The sequence below is a fragment of the Acinonyx jubatus genome, chromosome C1, assembly GCF_027475565.1.
Source record: "Acinonyx jubatus isolate Ajub_Pintada_27869175 chromosome C1, VMU_Ajub_asm_v1.0, whole genome shotgun sequence".
In the NCBI taxonomy this organism is placed as follows: Eukaryota; Metazoa; Chordata; class Mammalia; order Carnivora; family Felidae; genus Acinonyx; species Acinonyx jubatus.
Window position 1 is genome coordinate 106,777,246 of NC_069381.1, and position 19,104 is coordinate 106,796,349.

General features: G+C 41.0%; 1 protein-coding gene across 2 annotated transcripts in view; it reads left to right on the plus strand.

The window, feature by feature from the left end:
* Window positions 1–19,104, plus strand: part of PLEKHB2 (pleckstrin homology domain containing B2) — a 42,850-nt gene that overhangs the window by 1,447 nt on the left and 22,299 nt on the right. For both annotated transcript variants that reach the window (XM_027056090.2, XM_027056091.2), the window contains exons 2-4: window positions 10,362–10,406; window positions 15,833–15,985; window positions 17,265–17,367. In XM_027056090.2, the coding sequence (XP_026911891.1) occupies window positions 10,370–10,406; window positions 15,833–15,985; window positions 17,265–17,367 (293 nt within the window). In that variant the 5' untranslated portion in view covers window positions 10,362–10,369. The remainder of the gene's footprint in view (window positions 1–10,361; window positions 10,407–15,832; window positions 15,986–17,264; window positions 17,368–19,104) is intronic.

Genomic DNA, 19,104 nt, shown 5'->3' on the forward strand with positions numbered 1-19,104 from the left:
AGGGGAATTAGGGCCGAGCTGGGACTGTTTAGCTGCCTGTTTACTTTGGCTCTCTTTATTTGTTGAACAAATCAATGACCAAAATATTTGCCTATATGTGCTTGTGCAGCCAGGTTATCTAAGGGCCAGCCTGTGCATGGGAACGAGAATGTCTAGGGTTTCCTCTTCCTGGTAGTGATTTTTTTACTTGACTCCTCCTCTTCACACCCCCCCCCCCCCCACCAGCAGCATACTGATCTGATCTCTGAGGGCAGAAATCCAACATATGTTGGAGGATCATCCTGGCAGATGAGGTAGTGTTCAGTAAATGCTTTCTAAGGGAGGCTGCAGAAAATAACTCAGAATCTGAGAAACGTTCTTCACTAGCATATTTTTAATGATGTCAGTACATTTTATAAGTAAAATTCCTAATAATCTCAAGGACTGAATTTATGAAATGTGTGCATCAGTGGTATAGAAAGAACAGATACCACTCTTGTTGTGATAGTCCTATTATTCTTCTGGAAGATACTAGTTTTTCCTGACTCTCCCTAGAAGCTATGCTATGCTTCCCAGTTTGCCACCCTACAGGAATATTTGGTTTCTTTCTCCTTACCTCTGCCTTTTTTCTTTTTTCTAGATGTGTAAAGAAATTAAAAATGGTTAGTGTCTCTAACTACAAAAAACTGCAGATAGTAAAATAAACTATTTTTTTTTTAATTTTTTTTCAACGTTTTTATTTATTTTTGGGACAGAGAGAGACAGAGCATGAATGGGGGAGGGGCAGAGAGAGAGGGAGACACAGAATCAGAAACAGGCTCCAGGCTCCGAGCCATCAGCCCAGAGCCTGACACGGGGCTCGAACTCACGGACCGCGAGATCGTGACCTGGCTGAAGTCGGATGCTTAACCGACTGCGCCACCCAGGCGCCCCTAAAATAAACTATTAAACATGTTACAAAAAGTGGGCTGTCATGTTTTATTGGTTGTATATTTGCTTCTGAATTTGATCATGGGCACAGACAGTTGAACTTTCTTATCTGTCTAGTTTGTCTGCCCTTTGATGAGTACTTGTATTAGGCTTGTTAAGAAGTGGTTGCTACTGCCAGTGGTTGTAGTGCCAACGCTACACTGATCTCTGAGTGATGATGGCTCACCCAATTCTTGTCCCCTGTATTTAGGGTACACTTGGGACTTCTTGTTGCCTTTACATTATTGTTATTTAAAAACTTTTTGGGGGGGGCAGCTGGATGGCTCAGTTGTTTAAACATCCGACTCTTGATTTCCATTCAGGTCATGATCTCGTGGTTTGTGAGTTCGAGCCTGGGCTCCACATTGACAGTGGGAGCCTGCTTGGGATTCTCTCTCTCTCCCCCCTACTTTCTTTGCCCCTCCTATGTTCTCTCTCTCTCTCATTCTCTTAAAATAAACCTAAGAAAAATGGTTATAATTTAAAAGAAAAATAATTTTTTTCGGGGCACCTGTGTGTCTCAGTCAGTCATCCAACTCTTGATTTTGTCTGAGGTTATGACCTTATGGTTCATGAGATTGAGCCCTAAATCGGGCTCTGCGCTAACAGCATGGAGCCTGCTTGGGATTATGTCTCTCTGCCGCTACCCTGCTCATGCTCTGTTTTTCTCAAAATAAGTAAATATACATTAAAAAAACTTTTTTTTTTTTTTAAGATTTTAAGTTGTCTCTACACCCAGCATGGGGCTCGAATTTACCACCCTGAGATCAAGAGTGGCACGCTCCACCTTATCCATCCAGGTGCCCCTAACATTATCATTTTTTTTTAAGGTTTATTTTTTTTTGAGAGAGAGAGAGAGAAAGACAAGAGTTCTAGCTGGGGAGGGTAGAGAGAGGGAGATAGGGAATCCTAAGCAGGCTCGGACCCATGAACCGTAAGATCACGACCTGAGCCGAAGTTGGACACTCTACTGACTGAGCCACCCAGGCCCTTCCCCTACACTATTATTTTTGAAGAACAGAGTTTTCCTCCCTTTGAAAAGGTAGGAACTTTTACAGTTAAGGTACAGAGAGGGCTAACTAGAGGAACCAGGATATTGTGAATGAGTCAGTTGTAGACACGCAACTCTAAATTGCATTTCTTAAAATAGTAACGTAATTATAGCAGTTCTCAGTTTTGGAGCACCTACAGGGCTCTTTGGGCATATTATCTCATTTAATTCTCACACTAACCCCCTATGAGATAACTAGTAGTGTCCTGTTGTACAGGTAAGAAGAAAAGTGAAGCTTGGGAGGTTTAGTATTGTGCCCAAAGTCATACCAGTTAGTAAAAGGCAGAGCTCAGAACTGACAGATTCCAAAGGCAATGTTCTTTCTACCTCTTAAATTAATCTCTTTTGGATTCAGTGCTTTTAAAATGATTTCAGTTCACATTTAAAATAATTTGAATTGTTGAAGGGCACCTGCGTGGCTCTGTTGGTTAGGTGTCCAACTCTTGATTTTGGCTGAGGTCATGATCTCAGGGCTCAAGCCCTGCCTCGGGCTGCTGGCTGACAGCATAGAGCCTGTGTGGGAATTCCCCCCTGCCCCCCACCTTTCCCCTGCTCATGCTTGCTTTTTCTCTCTTTCTCAAAAATAAATAAACTTAAAAAAAATATGAATTGTTGAATATGGTTTATGTTTAAAACTTCCTGTAGGTTTTCTGGCATGTGTGTAATGTGGGTATTTTGCAGCTAGTTTGCTGGTGTTTTATTCTGTTGAGACCCAACAGCAGGACTTTTATCTGATGAGTTTTAGTTTATGCAGTAGATCTTGCTCCAGGATATAAATAGTGAAACGTTGAAATAAGTTATGAAGTGATGTGGACTTCAGCAAAGTAAGGCAAAAAAATATTCCTGTTCCTTTAAAGATGGATTTGGTTCTGTATTCAGGGAAGTTTTTTGTTTGTCTACAAGATTTTTGTTTTTACTTCTAGTGTATATATGTTCAAATTTTGACCTTCAAGAGCATCTTAATTTATTAAGTCTTCTAAGCCATTTGAGAAGCCACCTAATGTGTTTCTGTCTTCTGGAATGTTTTGGGCAAATTTTATTCATGTGCTAGTGAGGAAGTAATAGTGATAATAGTAATTGCTGCGTGAGCAGCTACGAATTCTTGAATTTTAGTAAATGTCAGGCACTATGCCAAATATTTACATGTTTTTTCACCCAATTTTCCAAATATCTATCAAGTAGGTGTTGGTGTTCTCATTATATGGGCTAAGAAACTAAGCCTTGGAAAAGTTAAATAACTTGCCCAAAGTTATCTATAAGTGAGTGAGTCAGGATTTGAACATGGGTCATCTGTTTTTGTCTCTGCTGCTGGTCTCTCTGTGATTTATGCTTTGTTTTCCCCTTAACTCATTTTAGTTGCATTTCAGGAGGGAGCAGAGTTAGCTGTTTATGCTCCTAATAATCCATCTTTAATGTTGAAAATAGCAAAGCAGTCATTAGCATGGGTAATCTTGACATTATTGGTATATCTTTTGTCTTGGATTCTCATGTTAATATCACTGTGTGTCTTCTCTCTTTGAAAATAACTCTCCTGTGAATTATAGTGTTTAGTGATAAAAATACGGATTTTACATAACTGTAATATTTTTGTTTAACACAGAAAGAAAAATTAAAAAAATGGATGTTTGAAGTCTGCCTCCCCCACCCCAGCACTGTTTCTAGGTAACCTCAAAGCAGGGCAGGCTAGTAGGATCAGGAATTGGCCTAGGCCAATGAATAGTAGGATACCTCTTTTAGGCAGTGACATGTGAGTGCTCTGTAAGGCTGAAGGCAGGACTGAGTGACAGTGTCTCCTCTGTTCTGGTCAGGGTTCAGGAGCTTGGCAGGGTATGGATTCTAGACAGATACAGCTGTGGTCCAGCTTAGGTGAGGTGGGTCATTTAAGGAGCCAGGTACTGGCAACGGCTTATTTAAGAACTTGTTGCCCTTGGTTTATCTTCTTTATAGGGCATAGTGTGGAGGGTCTGTATTGTGTTACATACATGTTGCTTGTGGGTTGGGAGCTAGAGGCAAGGTTGCTCTTGCTGCTGGAGGCTGAGACTAAGGCTGATGAGGCAATATGCTGCATATGGTGCTGGTGATAACAAACTGGTGCCTGACAGAAGAGGCTAGTAGTCACAAAGGACACACATCTCTTCAGTGAAGGTAAAGAACTTGTTTTCCTGCCTTCAGTTGAGTGCCCACCTTGCTGTGTCTGCTAGATGGCAATATGCCCTTGCCTCAGTCCCCCTAAGATGTGCTGTGTGGATGATACTGCCTGACTAGAGTGAAGATCCCACAGGGTGCTTGAGGAGGCTTTCATTATCATGGGGCTTTAATATTTTCTTCTTTTTGACTTTTCTGGAGACTGGCTTGTGAGTGCCTGCCCAGCAAGTACAAGTAACCGGACTCTGTATTCCTGCGGGTGTGAATTCCAGGTTTGTTTCCTAAAAGTCCTGCTCTCCAGTGGTTTAAGTTTTAGGCTGGTTTGAAGTCTATTCCTACAGTCTTCTCTACTGCTAAGTTTTATACACTTGAGCCCTTAACTCAGAAGTCTAGGCTTTTTGTCTTAAAAAAGAAATTGTGGCATCTTGGTAAACACAACAAATACCCCTTATTATTACCATAATAACCATTTGAATTATCAAGTGAGGAGAAAGTATTATACAAGTCAGAGCGTTTAAACTTTCTTTTAACACCCCCCTCCCCTGGGCCCCCAGTTGGGTGAAATCCAAACTCACATCGGAAGTTGTGTGCTTTCTCTAACACATTCTATAGCAGTGTATTTGGTTTTAGTCATCATTTTATTCTTAGGATGCCTTTCATCCTCAGTTGGTTCTAATGAACTATAATTATTGTTTTCGATTTGGCATTATTAGATGCTCTTCCTTCAGCTGGTTGGTTTTTTTTAATCCTTTCTAAAGACATTCCTTCCTGAAAGCGTCTTTAATTTTTTAAAGTTTAATTTACATTTTTATTTGTACAGACAGTGTGCATGAGCAGGCGAGAGGGTCAGGGGCGGGGGAGAGAGAGAGGGAGGGAGAGAGAGAGAGAGAGGGAGGGAGGAAGGGAGGGAGAGAGAGAGAGAGAGAGGGAGGATATGAATCTTAAGCAGGCTCCATGCTCAGCGCAGAGCCTGATGCCGGGCTTGATCCCACAGTTCTGGGATCATGGCCTGAGCTGAAATCATGACTGACTGAGCCACCCAGGTGCCACGTGTCTTTGCTTTTTGACAGTAGGCACAACTTGCGGTTTCCTGTCCCTAAATTGTAACCAGCTGATTTTCAGGGAGCACTGACTCCTTTTTGAGAAGACCAGTATCAGAGATAAAAATCTGGACATGGGGTGCATGTGAGATTGTCCCACATAATGACTAAAGATAGACAGGATGATACCAGATAAGAAGCTACTTGAGTCCACAGAATTACCCTTTCAAAAAGTCACGAGTTTCTGTTGATAATTCCAGTTTAAGTTTCTTTAGACCTTGTTATAATAGTTTTCTCTTTCTCTAATGGTTTTGAATTATTTTACATAAGCACACCAAAGGTATGTTTACGATGTCCCCTTGATGTAGAAGTTGTTCTTTTTTCCTTTTTGAATTTCTATTCAGATGGTCTGAAATTGATTCCCAAGTCAGCTGATCAGATTCCTATTGTTGACATACCTTGAGTGCCAGATACCTGAAAAGTAAAACCGAGGCTTACGCCAAGGTAGTACCAAAGAGAACATGAGTAACTCAGATGTTGACCCATGCAGTTGGTAGATAATAGGAAATCTCAAGGTTTTTAAGGTTTTATTTGGAACTTCCTTTTTGACACTCTATTTTCAGGGGTGCTAGCGTTGTTAATGGTTTTACAGGTATGTAAAATTGTTGGACTCAGTTTCTTAAAAGACCTTTGAGTAAATGAAGGTTTTTTTTGTTTTTTTGTTTTAATGTTTATTTATTTTGAGAGAGAGAGAAAGGGAGAGAGAGCAGGCGCGCAAGTAGGGGATTTCAGAGAGGGAGAGAATCCCAAGCAGGCTCCGCAATGTCAGCGCAGAGCCCGATTCGGGGCTTGATCCCATGAACCTTATGATCACGACCTGAGCTGAAATCTGCGTCAGGTGCCTGACTGACTGAGCCAATCAGGTGCCCCAATGAAGGTGTTCTTACCAGTGTTAACACCGGTCTGACATTTTGACTATTATGAATGACAGCAAATAGAGTCAAAATGATATCAAGAATCATTTGAGAATACAAAAAAGTTACCAGAAAAGTTCAGGAAACATCTTTCTATTGCTCCACATTTTTACACAACCACCAGCTGTTGAAGTACCAGCAAAGTTGTAGGACAACTTTGCAGCCAAGTTTTTTTAATTTTTTTTTTTTAACGTTTATTTATTTTTGAGACAGAGAGAGACAGAGTATGAACAGGGGAGGGGCAGAGAGAGAGGGAGACACAGAATCTGAAATGGGCTCCAGGCTCTGAGCTGTCAGCACAGAGCCCGACGCGGGGCTCGAACTCACAGACTGTGAGATCATGACCTGAGCCGAAGTCGGACGCTTAACCAACTGAGCCACCCAGGCACCCCTGCAGCCAAGTTTTATAATAATCGTATTGTGACTTGGTAGCTCCCAATACCTGCTAGTAATTTTTGGCCTATTCCCAGATATTTTCTTTTTCACATGAAATACAGACCGAGAATTCATGTTACGATGGTAGACACTTTACTATAATTAACCTAGGATTTGGCATGAATGAATGTGGTTTGATGTTCTGGGGTAATAACACAGCTGTTCGAGATGTAATGCTGTCTATAACATTGCATCACCCATCTGTTTAATTTATAAGTTTGACCTGTTGCTTTTACTAAAGTATAAGTACGTAAAAACGGGGACTTTGTCTTGGTCCCTGCTGTGTTCTTAGTGCCTACCACAGGCTGGGAACATATTAGCACTCAAAGGATATGTGTTGGATGAAAATATGGTGGTGTCCGTTTGGAACTAAATGATTGTTTTAGGATGTTTTAGGCTCCAAGTTTTAGGAAACCAGTTCAACCCAGTTTAAATAATAAAGAAACGTTCATTTTGCCTAACAGAGAGCCTTGGATTAAGGTGGGTTTCCCTGCCAGTGCACCTGCATATCCACTGGGGGAAACGGGGAGACATTGCCTTTCTGATTCTTATTCACCTGGGACTGTTTGAGCATCTAAATATGTGGGAGAAAAATGGGGAAAGATGGAAAACTTCCTTTCTTGGTGAGGACAGATAGCATGAGTTGGCAGAAATTGCAAGGACCTTTAGAGTATGAGATTTTGGAGATGCTGGAGTATAGGATGAACCAAGCTTGTGGAGCTCTTTTTGCAAAGGTTTGGAGAGGGGAGAATTTAGCCATACTTAGATGTGGGAAAAATTAAAGGTGGGGAGACTAATTTGTTCTTTTCAGGTGCCTACTTGGGCTTTTGCTCTGTTTTGCTAACTAACCCTTAAAGAGAATACCTAAAAATGCTAAAGTAGAGAACCAAAGTGGCCCATAATTTCAGCCTCCAAAAAAAAATCTATTTTTTTAATTAAAAAAAAATTTTAAGTAATCTTCATGCCCAACATGAGGCTCAAACTCATGACGTGAGATCAAGAGTTGCACGCTCTACCAACTGAGCCAGCCAGGCGCCTCTAAAATCTGTTGATTAAAAAAAAAAGGATAGAAGTTGCTGGGTGATTCAGTTGATTGAACGTCCCACTCTTGATCTCATTAGTTAGTTCAAGCCCTGCATTGGGGGCTTGAAATATCACAAAAAAGGTGTAATAGGACTGAATAGTCACTTTTCTGATACATACCCAGCATTGCCTCTCTCCTCTCTTCAGATACACATCCTTAGCAGTTTCTTTGATTCCTTCCACAAAACAATTACGCAGGTATCAGCACATACTGTTCTACCCCCTTTTAAACATCTGCGAAATGATCTGTCACATGTGTGGAGGGTGGGTATCCTTTGAGTGGTCTTCTGATGTGGGGCACTTTGATTGGAGCTAGTTCTTTCCAGTATAAGCGATATTACCACAAATACACAGATATGTTGGTGAACCTCTGCACATGTATCAATGAGGTATAATCCTAGTAATGGTGAAATCACTTGGTCAGAGTTTATGAACATTTAAAATTTTGATAGATGTTGTCAAAGTTTCCTCCCAAAAGTTTGCAACATTTTTTGTTCCTGCCATCATACATACTCCTTTCTGGATATAATAGTGTTTTTCATTTGTGCCCATCTGATAGGTAATATTGTTAATTTGTGTTTTGAATTTTGTCTCTTGAATTGAGAGATAAATTGAATGTCTTACAAATTTATTGCTCATTTATGTTTTTTTTGTGAACTGCCTGATGATAATCATTTGTTATATGTGAGTTTTGTACATGCAGGAAATTAGCTTGTTGCTGCCATATAATTGTAAATGTTTTTTTTTTTCCTTTTTTAAAGTTTATTTGTTTTTGAGAGAGAGGGAGGGAGGGAAGGAGACAGAGATGGGGGGCTGGGAGGGGCAGAGAGCTGACAGCAGAGAGTCCAGTTTGGGGCTTGAACTTATGAACCTTGAGATCATGACCTGAGCCAAAGTCAGACACTTAACCGACTGAGCCACCCAGGCACCCTGTAAGTGTTTTCTCTTAATCTTTTATCTTTTTGACTTTTTATTTTGTCACTCAAATTTTTATTTTTATGGAGTTAAATTTATCGCACCTTTTCTTGACTTCTGGTGTTCTGCTTTGACCGGGCCACTCTGCCTGTTGACACCAGTTCACATCTGACTGGGCTGTGTGAAGTCAACTGGGCACACCAAATATAAAGCTAAGGCAGCAGACCCCAGAGCCCCAGGACACTGGGCATGTTAGGAGAAGCTACAGGTCCTTGACAGAGTCTTAGTGTTCCTGGGGCTGCTTTATGTTTCTTGAGTGGCATTAGATTTCGTAAGGTGGGTAAGAGTGTTGAGGCCAAACCCTAGAGTGGAAGGTGGGGAGAGGGTTTATATTGACCCCACTGAGGAGGTATTAGGTAAATGCCAACTGGCCAGTTAGGTAAAATGGCTTTGGTCCCTTCCTCAGCTGACACAGAAAGGGATGAGAATGGAGAGATGGCTGTGATTTTGTGATGTAATAAGAAATGTGTGAACTTCTAAAACGTTGTAATTTCTCCGGGATCCTGGGTGGCTCAGTTGGTTAAGTGTTTGACTTCGGCTCAGGTCATGGGTTTGAGCTCTGCATCAGGCTCTGCACTGACAGCTCAGATCCTGGAGCCTGTTTTGGATTCTGTGTTTCCCTCTCTCTTTTTCTCTGCCCCTTCCCCACTTGTGCATGCTCTCTCTCTTCCAAAAATAAACTTAAAAAAAAAAAAATAATAAAACCTTGAAATTTCCTGAGATAGCGGTGCTAGGAGTGTCTTGTGATTCATAATAAGTCCCTTTCAGCCATACATAAGTTTATGCTAATGGGGTGACTCTTGGTGGGTCCCCAGATAACTTCAAAATGGGGCTGGTTGCTGAGGGTCACTCTTGTGATTACAAGCTTAGAACATTCAGGGGCGCCTGGGGGACTCAGTTAAGCATCCAACTCTTGATTTCTGCTGAGGCTGTGATCTCACGGTTCATGAGTTCAAGCCCCTGCACTGTCAGCACAGAGCCCACTGGGGATTCTCTCCGTCTCTCTCTCTGCCCTTCCTCTGCTTACACGCTCTCTTTCTCTCTCTCAAAATAAATAAATAAACTTTAAAAAAAAAAAAAAAAAAGCTTAGAACTTTCAGCCCCATCCCTGGACCTGCAGGGATGGGGAGAGCCTGGGTATTAAGTTCAGTCACCAGTGGCCAGTGATGTAATCAATCATGCCTACCTAATGGAACCTCCCTTAAAACCCCTAAATTCCGGGGTTCCAAGAGCTTCTGGGTTGATGATCGCATAGAGGTGCTGAGGGGGTGGTGTGCCTAGAGAAGGCACTTTGCCCTCACTCTTCCATCTTGTTCTTCTTGAGTTATATCCTTTATGATAAACAGGCAATGGTAAATAAAATGCTTTTTCCTGAGTTCTGTGAGCAATTCTGGCAGATTATCAAATTTGAGGAGAGGTTGTGGGAACTCCCAGTTAGTAGGTCAGAAATACTGGAGACTCAGGACTTGTGTCTAAAGTGGGAGCACTCTTGTAGAACTGAGCCTGGAACCTGTGGGGTCGGATGCTAACTCCAGGTCAGAATTGGGTTGAATCAGTAGACATCCAGTTGGTGTCCTGAGATAGGGAGAATCGGTTATTAATGTTGGAAAGACCTCACACATTTGGTGTCAGAAGTGTTGTAAGTGAAAAACAGCTCATGTGGGCCATTCTCTTTTCTGGGTGTAACTTTGAACCTGGCTTTTTTTATAGGTGGAAAGATGGCGTTTGTGAAGAGTGGCTGGTTGCTGCGACAGAGTAAGTACAGGACATGAGCACCTTGGTCTGGGTTTAATGTTGCCTTAGGGTACATATTTATTTCTGTTGCTGAAACAGATCACACTTAAAAACAAATAGGGGGACTGGGTGGCTCAGTTGTTAAGCATCTGACTTCAGCTCAGATCATGATCTTGTGGTTTGTGAGTTCAAGCTCTGTGTCGGTCTCTGTGCTGACAGTTCAGCCTGGAGCCTGCTTCAGATTCTGCTCTCCCCCTCTCTCTCTGACCGCTTGCATTCTCTCTCTCTCTCTCTCTCTCTCAAAAACAAACAAACAAAAAAAACAAATAGCAAAGTCTTATTAATATTGTTGCTCTGGATTTTCTCTTGGAAATTTTACAGCTCTGTGAGCTGTGTTTCTGTTCACACAGAGTTCTTTCTTGGTTGCTGCCTTGACAGAAACCAGAGAATGGTGGTAATCCCTGCTGGTTTTTCTCTTTTTCTCACTAGCATGCTGTATTATTCATGGCTGACCTGAGGCCCTGCTTGAATGTAACCAAGCTGAGCTCATATATTAGCATGGAGGTACTGCTCTTTTTGCGGGAAATACCTGTCTTGTCTGGGGATTGAACAGTGACTAAGATTCTGAAGTACTGGAGACTTTAGTTATAGGGATGAAGATTAGACCTGAGGGAATGAGTTTATTTAAAGAAGGTCTTTTGGATCTCCAAAAGGACTCTGCAGAATAGACTCAATTCTTTATGGAGTTGAATTCACATTCTTAGACTTATCTGTGTGTGTGATGATCTTTCATATACTGTCTGTTCATCTCTGAGACTGCCACTAGAAGTAGAATTCATGGTGTGTTCTGGAGCAGGGAGAACTGACTGCTCATTGAAGAAGGAGTAAACAGATTATTCTGCTGTTCTTCTAGAAACAGCAGAGTTAAGGGAAAAGTGACATCATTTATGACTCAAGAAAAAACCTGAGCTGTAGTTTACACTCTTTATTGTTGAGATACAAATTTCTGTATGGGGGATACTTTTAGAACTTAGCTAAAATGGAGACTAACTGTGAAGAATGGACTGCATACCTTAGATGGTTTATAAAAGCTATTATTTGTGAAGCTTGTTTGTGACCCTGTTATAAAGATTTTACATATATTATGTAATCACAACAGCTCTTCTAGTAGAAGAAATTGAATTTCAGTGATAATTGGTAACTTGGTAACACAGGGTAGCAAACCTGTATTCAGACGCAGGACTGTGTCATTTCAACATTGACACACTATCTACCAGGAGAGAAGCTTTCAGCTTACTTGTCCTGTCACTAGTTCTACATTCCCAGACCTGGAGCTGAACCAGGTGTCCTTCAAGGTCTGTGACAGTTCTGTATTCTAAGAATAGAGAGAGCCATTACAATGTTGGCTTTAAAAAGAAAGTCCTGGCGTATTGGAGCCTAGCCCCAGGCTTTGTGTAAGTTTTCTTGTCTTGGATTTTGTGATCCTGTCCTTCCCTAAATTGTCAGGGTATGAAGAGAGCCTTGCTCAGATCTTGAGGATATATGTGCCTTCCTTTCCTGGCCCTTTGGATGTCCTCTGGTTTTCTCCTTAGGCTTTACTGTGCCCTTGACTGAGGGCAGTCTCCCTGTCAGCGTAAGTGAACAGTGACCATTTTGACAATTGCTTTTTGCTCCCTCTCCCCACCCATCAGTGCCTAGCATGATGACGTACACAAAATAGATGTCTTTTAAATAAGTTGTATAGACTTTTCCAGTGTCCTGGTCCATGACAATCTCAAATCCGTATATTCAGAAGATTTACTCCATTTCCCCATCTGCCAGCCAATGTGTGGGTTGATTTTCCTTCTTTGAAAAAGGAGAACTATCAATCACAATAAAATAAAATGAGGTGAAATGCATTATATTCACTGGGTAGCAGAGGTACACAGATAATTACATGTTTGCAAAGAGGTCTCCCAGGCTCCTTTTCTTGCCATTGCCACATAGACCCTTAGGACCTCTGGGCTCTGGAGGACGCTTAATTTGGGAATCTGCAGTCAGGGCTTCGGTGGCAGGTGAAATATTTGGGTAGAACTCTCTAATCCAGTGATTCCACCTGTCTCTGTTTTGGTGGCTCTCTTGGGTAGTTTCTCAACGTTTATTTATTTTTGGGACAGAGGGAGAGACAGAGCATGAACGGGGGAGGGGCAGAGAGAGAGGAAGACACAGAATCGGAAACAGGCTCCAGGCTCTGAGCCATCAGCCCAGAGCCCGACGCGGGGCTCGAACTCACGGACCGCGAGATTGTGACCTGGCTGAAGTCGGATGCTTAACCGACTGTGCCACCCAGGCGCCCCTCTTGGGTAGTTTCTGTATAGCTCAGGGGCTGCCAATCACATGGATGCTAATGTCACTTATTTATCAGTTTGGGCCAGTGCTGTGGATGCCCCTCTCAGCAAGGAGGGTACCTGATAGTGGTAAAAAGTTTGGAAGGCTGATGTGTTGTTGCCTATTTGGTTAACACTGGTAGCAGCCACAGGAGCATAAGGAGAGGTACACAGAATGGGATTTGTGCATGATGGCCGCCAACAACTGAGTGGGATCTATGGGAACAAAGGATATAGTACTTAGTGTCTGGGTGTGAGGAAAGGGTAGGAGTGACTTGGCCTTTTAGTTTTCCCTTCTCGCTGACAGAGAGATTTGAGTTTTATGAAGTTGAGTGCCTAGCCCTACAAATGACAGGATGAATTCCTTAAACTGAAAGGGACATGTGAGGTAGTAGTAGGGATGCACACAGGATGGGGGTCAGTGTCCTGGTTGTGGGTGCCTCCAGTGTCTGAGCCACCCTCCCACACCCATGGGCTTTAAGGGAAGGTGAATGTTAGAGAAGAATAGATGTGAAAGCCCTTAAAGAAAAAGAAAAACATATTTTCCCTAAAGTGGAAGGTACTATTGTTATCTGTATATAGAGACTTCACAGTGCCATGTTCTCTGAACAGTCTAGCAAAGTTAAATAGTACTGGGAAAGTTTTGAGAAGATAAAATATTAGATGTTCATTTTCTATTTAAAAAATGTTTTTAAAAACAGTTGACACAATTAGTTTCAGGTATATAACTCTATTATATATATATATATGCTGTGCTCCCCACAAGTGTAGCTACCATCTGTCCCCATACATCACTATTACAGTGTCATTGACTTTACTCCTTATGCTGTGCCTTTTATTCCAGTGGCTGACTCATTTCATATATTTTTTTTAGATTCCACATGTGAGTGGAATCATATGGTATTTGTCTTTATCAATCTGATTTATTTCATTTAACATAATACCTTCTAGGTCCATTCATGTCATTGCAAGTGGCACAGTCTCCTTTTTTTATAACTGTAATATTTCTTTGTATATAAACATTACATCTTCCTTTTCATGTTTGTCCATGGACACTTCGCAACTTAACGTTGCTTCCCTGTCTTGGCTATTGTAAGTAATGCTGTAGTAAACATAGAGGTGCATGTATCTTTTTGAGTGAGTGTTTTTGTTTTGTTTGTGTAAATACCCAGTAAAATTATTGGACTATATTGTCTTTTTATTTTTAATTTTTTGGGGAACTTCAATACCGTTTTCTGTAGTGACTGTACCAATATACATTCCCACCGTGTACAAGGGTTCTTTTTTCTCTGCATCCTCACCAGTGCTTGTTAACAAAATCAAGGTTTTATTGAACTTTTTTTTGAAAATTTGGGCCTATTAATTTAGCAGCATTCTTAGTATCTTTAGTGTGAGCTGCGTGTAGCCTTGGTACAGCACGGGTGTTTGTGCCATTGGAGTCTGCTTTCTTTTTCTCTTCTCTTCTCTTCTCTTCTCTTCTCTTCTCTTCTCTTCTCTTCTTTTTTTTAATTTACATCCAAGTTAGCATATAGTGCAGCAGTGGTTTCAGAAGTAGATTCGTTAATGCCCCTTACCCATTTAGCTCATCCCCCCTCCCACAACCCCTTCAGTAACCCTCTGTTTATTCTTCATATTTAAGAGTCTCTTATGTTTTGTCCCCCTCCCTATTTTTATATTATTTTTGCTTCTCTTTCCTTATATTTATCTGTTTTGTATCTTAAAGTCCTCATATGAGTGAAGTCATATATATTTGTCTTTCTCTGACTAATTTCACTTAGCATAATACCCTATCGTTCCATCCACGTAGTTGCAAATGGCAAGATTTCATTCTTTTTGATTGCCAGGGAATACTCCATTGTATATATATATATATACGCCACATCTTTATCCCTTCATCCGTCGATGGACATTTGGGCTCTTTCCATGCTTCAGCTATTGTTGATAGTGCTGCTATAAACATTGGGGTGCATGTGCCCCTTCGAAACAGCACACCTGTATCCCTTGGATAAATACCTAGTAGTGCAATTGCTGGGTTGTAGGGTAGTTCTATTTTTAACTTTTTTGAGGAACCTCTGTACTGTTTTTCAGAGTGGCTGCATCAGTTTGCATTCCCAACAGCATTGCAAAAGAGATCCTCTTTCTCTGCATCCTTGCCAACATCTGTTGTTGCCTGAGTTGTTAATGTTAGCTATTCTGACTGGTGTGAAGTAGTATCTCATTGTGGTTTGATTTGTATTTCCCTGATGGTGAGTGATGTTGAACATTTTTTCACGTGTCGGCCATCTAGATGTCTTCTTTGGAGAGGTGTCTATTCATGTCTTTTGCCCATTTCTTCATTGGATTGATTTTTGGGTGTTGAGTTTTGATAAGTTCTTTATAGATTTTGGATACTAACCCTTTATCTGATATGTCATTTGCAAACATCTTCTTCCATTCCGCCCGTTGCCTTTTAGCTTTGCTATTGTTTCCTTAGCTGTGCAGAAGCTTTTTATTTTGATTAGGTCCCGATAGTTCATTTTTGCTTTTGTTTCCCTTGCCTCTGGAGATGTGTTGAGTAAGAAGTTGCTGTGGCCAAGATCAAAGAGGTTTTTGCCTGCTTTCTCCTCGAGGATTTTGATGGCTTCCTGTCTTATGTTTAGGTCTTTCATCCATTTTGAGTTTATTTTTGTGTATGGTGTAAGAAAGTTGTCCAGGCTCATTCTTCTGCATGTCGCTGTACAGTTTTCCCAGCACCACTTGCTGAAGAGACTGTCTTTATTCCATTGGATATTCTTTCCTGCTTTGTCAAAGATTAGTTGGCCATGTGCTTGTGGGTCCGTTTCTGGGTTCTCTGTTCTTTTCCATTGATCTGAGTGTCTGTTCTTGTGCTGGTACCATGCTGTCTTGAGGACTACAGCTTTGTAATACAGCTTGAAGTCCAAGCAATCTGCTTTCATCTCTATTTTGATGTAGTGCTCTGGGCATTTGTATGCAGGTATACTTATGGGGCCAGAGGAAAGTTTCCTGTTTCTGTTACCTGTGGGTTAGAGGATAAAGTCCTTACTGTTTTAGCGTAAAGCATATCTCTCTCATTTTTTTCAGGTACTATTTTGAAGCGTTGGAAGAAGAATTGGTTTGACCTGTGGTCAGATGGTCACCTGATCTATTATGATGACCAAACTCGGCAGAGTGTTGAGGATAAGGTCCACATGCCGGTGGACTGCATCAACATCCGCATGGGGCACGAGTGTCGGGGTAAGTGAAAGTGAGTCTGTTGTGGTCGGCTTCTGTCCTCTACCTTTCCCCATTCTTGGTGGGAATTGAATCCTCTTTCTTACTCATTTTGCTTTCATTAGCAGACCAAAGAAGGGTTTCATTTGGGAGGTAACCATGGTGGACACCTAGATACTTGAATCATGAATCATATGATTGGGGCAGATTGAATTTTCTCATCTGAATTAAACCCAGCAGTTCACATTCCTTGTTGTCCCATGGAGAAGGTGGGGAAACAGAGTTCTGGGATCCCCAGGAAGAATGGAACCAACATAGGCAGTATAGGTTTTGTGACTCGGAACGGGCATCTTACTGATGACAACATCAGTCAGTTACTTAAAAATCCATGATACTTTGGTTTTTGGAGTTATCCCTTATATTCATTTTAAAGGAACAGATTTTTAATAAGTATAGACTTAGATTTTTAATTTTTAGAGCGACAACATGAGTGGAGAAGGGACAGAGAGAGAGAGGGAAAGAGAGAATCCCAAGCAGGCTCCACACTACCAGCACAAAGCCTGATGTGGGGCTTGAACTCACGAACCATGAGATTATGACCAGAGCTGAAATCAAGAGTTGGACACTTAACTGACTGAGCCACCCAGGCACCCCTCTATTTCTAATTAATGGCATTTATAGACTTCCCTGTTTATTAGCTCTGTTTCTGTTTGGAATAAAGAATCTGTTTTAGTAAACATTGATGTTTGAAACATCCTGCTCTTACATAATAGGTTTTGAATTAAAGAGTCACAAGTGGCATATGTGCCTGTAGTAAGTATTGGTATTGTAACATCTTACTCCTACATGTTAGGTCTTGAAACACCAGTGTCCATGGGCCAGCTGTTGAAATCTACCTAAACCAAGCTCAAATATCATAGACCTTATTTCTTGGTACACAGATACTTTAAAAATATGATTTTCACTTTTAAAGCAGTGATCCAGTTTAGTGTTTCCTGTGAATAAAAGCAGTAAGTATTCTGTTACCTGATGCTTTGTAACACTTTTCATTGTGTGGGGTTTATTCTTGTAATATCTGGGCTCTTCTGTACATCTCCATATGTGAATTGCCTTTTAGAAGGAATCTAAGTTTAATTGGAACAGAGTTGTGATTTATGTGCTTGGTTCTGTGGAGCAGGACAAAGATGTTTTGTAATTGGAATGTTCTGAAGTACTGGTCTTTTGCTTATCGGAGCTGTTAGGTAAGAATAAATCTTGAAAAAAAACTATGTAAATATTTCTTTATTCTACTTATGTTTCATAGATATTCAGCCTCCAGATGGGAAGTCAAAAGACTGTATGCTGCAGATTGTTTGCCGAGATGGGAAAACTATCAGTCTTTGTGCAGAAAGCACAGATGATTGTTTGTAAGTTTGGGTTTTTTTTATGTGTATAATTTAAAAAGTGTCCTGTTTTATTTCCAGTTATCAGGAAGGGAGAAGCATGAGAATGGAGTTTTCTTTCAGGCATCAGAATAAGTGACTGAGAGGATGTGTGAAAGAAATGTAACAGGGCCTTGTTCCATCTCTAATAACTCTGGTCCTAGTTTCTGTGTCTGGGCAAGCTGTCCGGGCGAGATCCCTGTTATAGTGGGAATGACTATATATTGGGTAATGGGCGTAGTTGAATGGGTTCTTAGAGCTTGTTCTTTTTATGTAAATGTCTTTTTAAAAAGCACGGACATCTGTATTATGAAGTCTTTCCCTTCCTTTGATGGTTCTTATTCCATCTGCCTTCTCTGAAGAAGGGATATGGAGCCAACACTGATTAAATGAAATTTGGGGGGTGGGGTGGAAGAGTTTTTTTTCTTTCTGGCCACTCTGTATCACTCCCATGAGTAAATTCTGGACATTGTGAGAGTTCACTAACAGATTATTGTGATTTTCATTTATATTAAAACATTCATATGTAAGTGACATTTTCATATAATCCAGAGAAGTTTGTCAGAGTGCCTGCTCTTGCATTTCACATACATGTTCCTCTTCAATATAAACATTTATTCCATGCTAAACTCTAGAGTTTATTTTAAATCCCATCCGTAGCTACTTTTTTACACTCTTCTTTTATCAGTGAATCTTCAGTGATACTTTCTGGAAGAGATACTGCTTTCCAATAGACTGATGGAGAAAGGACTGCATGTCCAGCCAGTTTGCTACTTTTTTTATAAATCGGGTCTATATATTATTAGTATCTAACAATTTAAACATGCATTTTGAACACTCACTTGGCCCTACGCACTGTGCTAACTGCTTTATATATGGTATTTAATGCTCACCATATCTTACAAGGTAGATGCTGTTCTTGTTACAAGAAATTTAGGTTTGGGGTGCCTATGTGGCTCAGTCAGTTAAGCATTTGACTTTGGCTCAGGCCATGGTCTCATGGTTCATAAGTTCAAGCCCACATTGGGCTCTGCACTGATGGTGTGGAGCCTGCCTGGGATTCTCCCTCTCCCTTTCTCTTTGCCCCTCCTCCACTTACATGTCTGTGCTCTTTTCAAAATAAGGAAATAAACTTAAAAAAAAAAAAACAAAAAACAGAAACAGGCTTAGGTTAATTTCCTATATCACTTTTTTAATGCTCCTATAATAAATCATCCTGAGGTTAGTGGCTTCAAACAGTACAAATTTATGATTACATTTCTGGAGGTCAAGAGTCCAACCATTGTTGGTTGGGCCATGATCCCTTCTAGAGGCTCTAGGGGACAGTCTGTTTCCTTGCCTTTTCCAGCTTCTAGAGGCTTCCTGGTTTCTTGGCTTCTGGGCTGAGCCCTTCTCTTGTGGTCATCTCTTTGGTTCTTTGCAGCTGGGGAAGGTTATATGCTTTTAAGGACTTAATGAATAGTTTGGGCCAACATGGATAATCCAGGGTAATCTCCCTATCTCAAGGTCCTTAATTTGAATTCTATCTGTAGAGTCCCTTTCCCCTGTGAAGTAACATTCACAGGTTTTGGGGATTAGGAGGTGGACATCATTCTGCTTACCACACTTCCCAAGAGTTTAGAGCTAGTAGAATAGACTGAGGATTTGAACCTTTGTCTCCAGAGCTGCTGTGGAGCTGTGCTCTACTGTACACTAAGGTGTCAAATGGAATGTTCTTTTAAG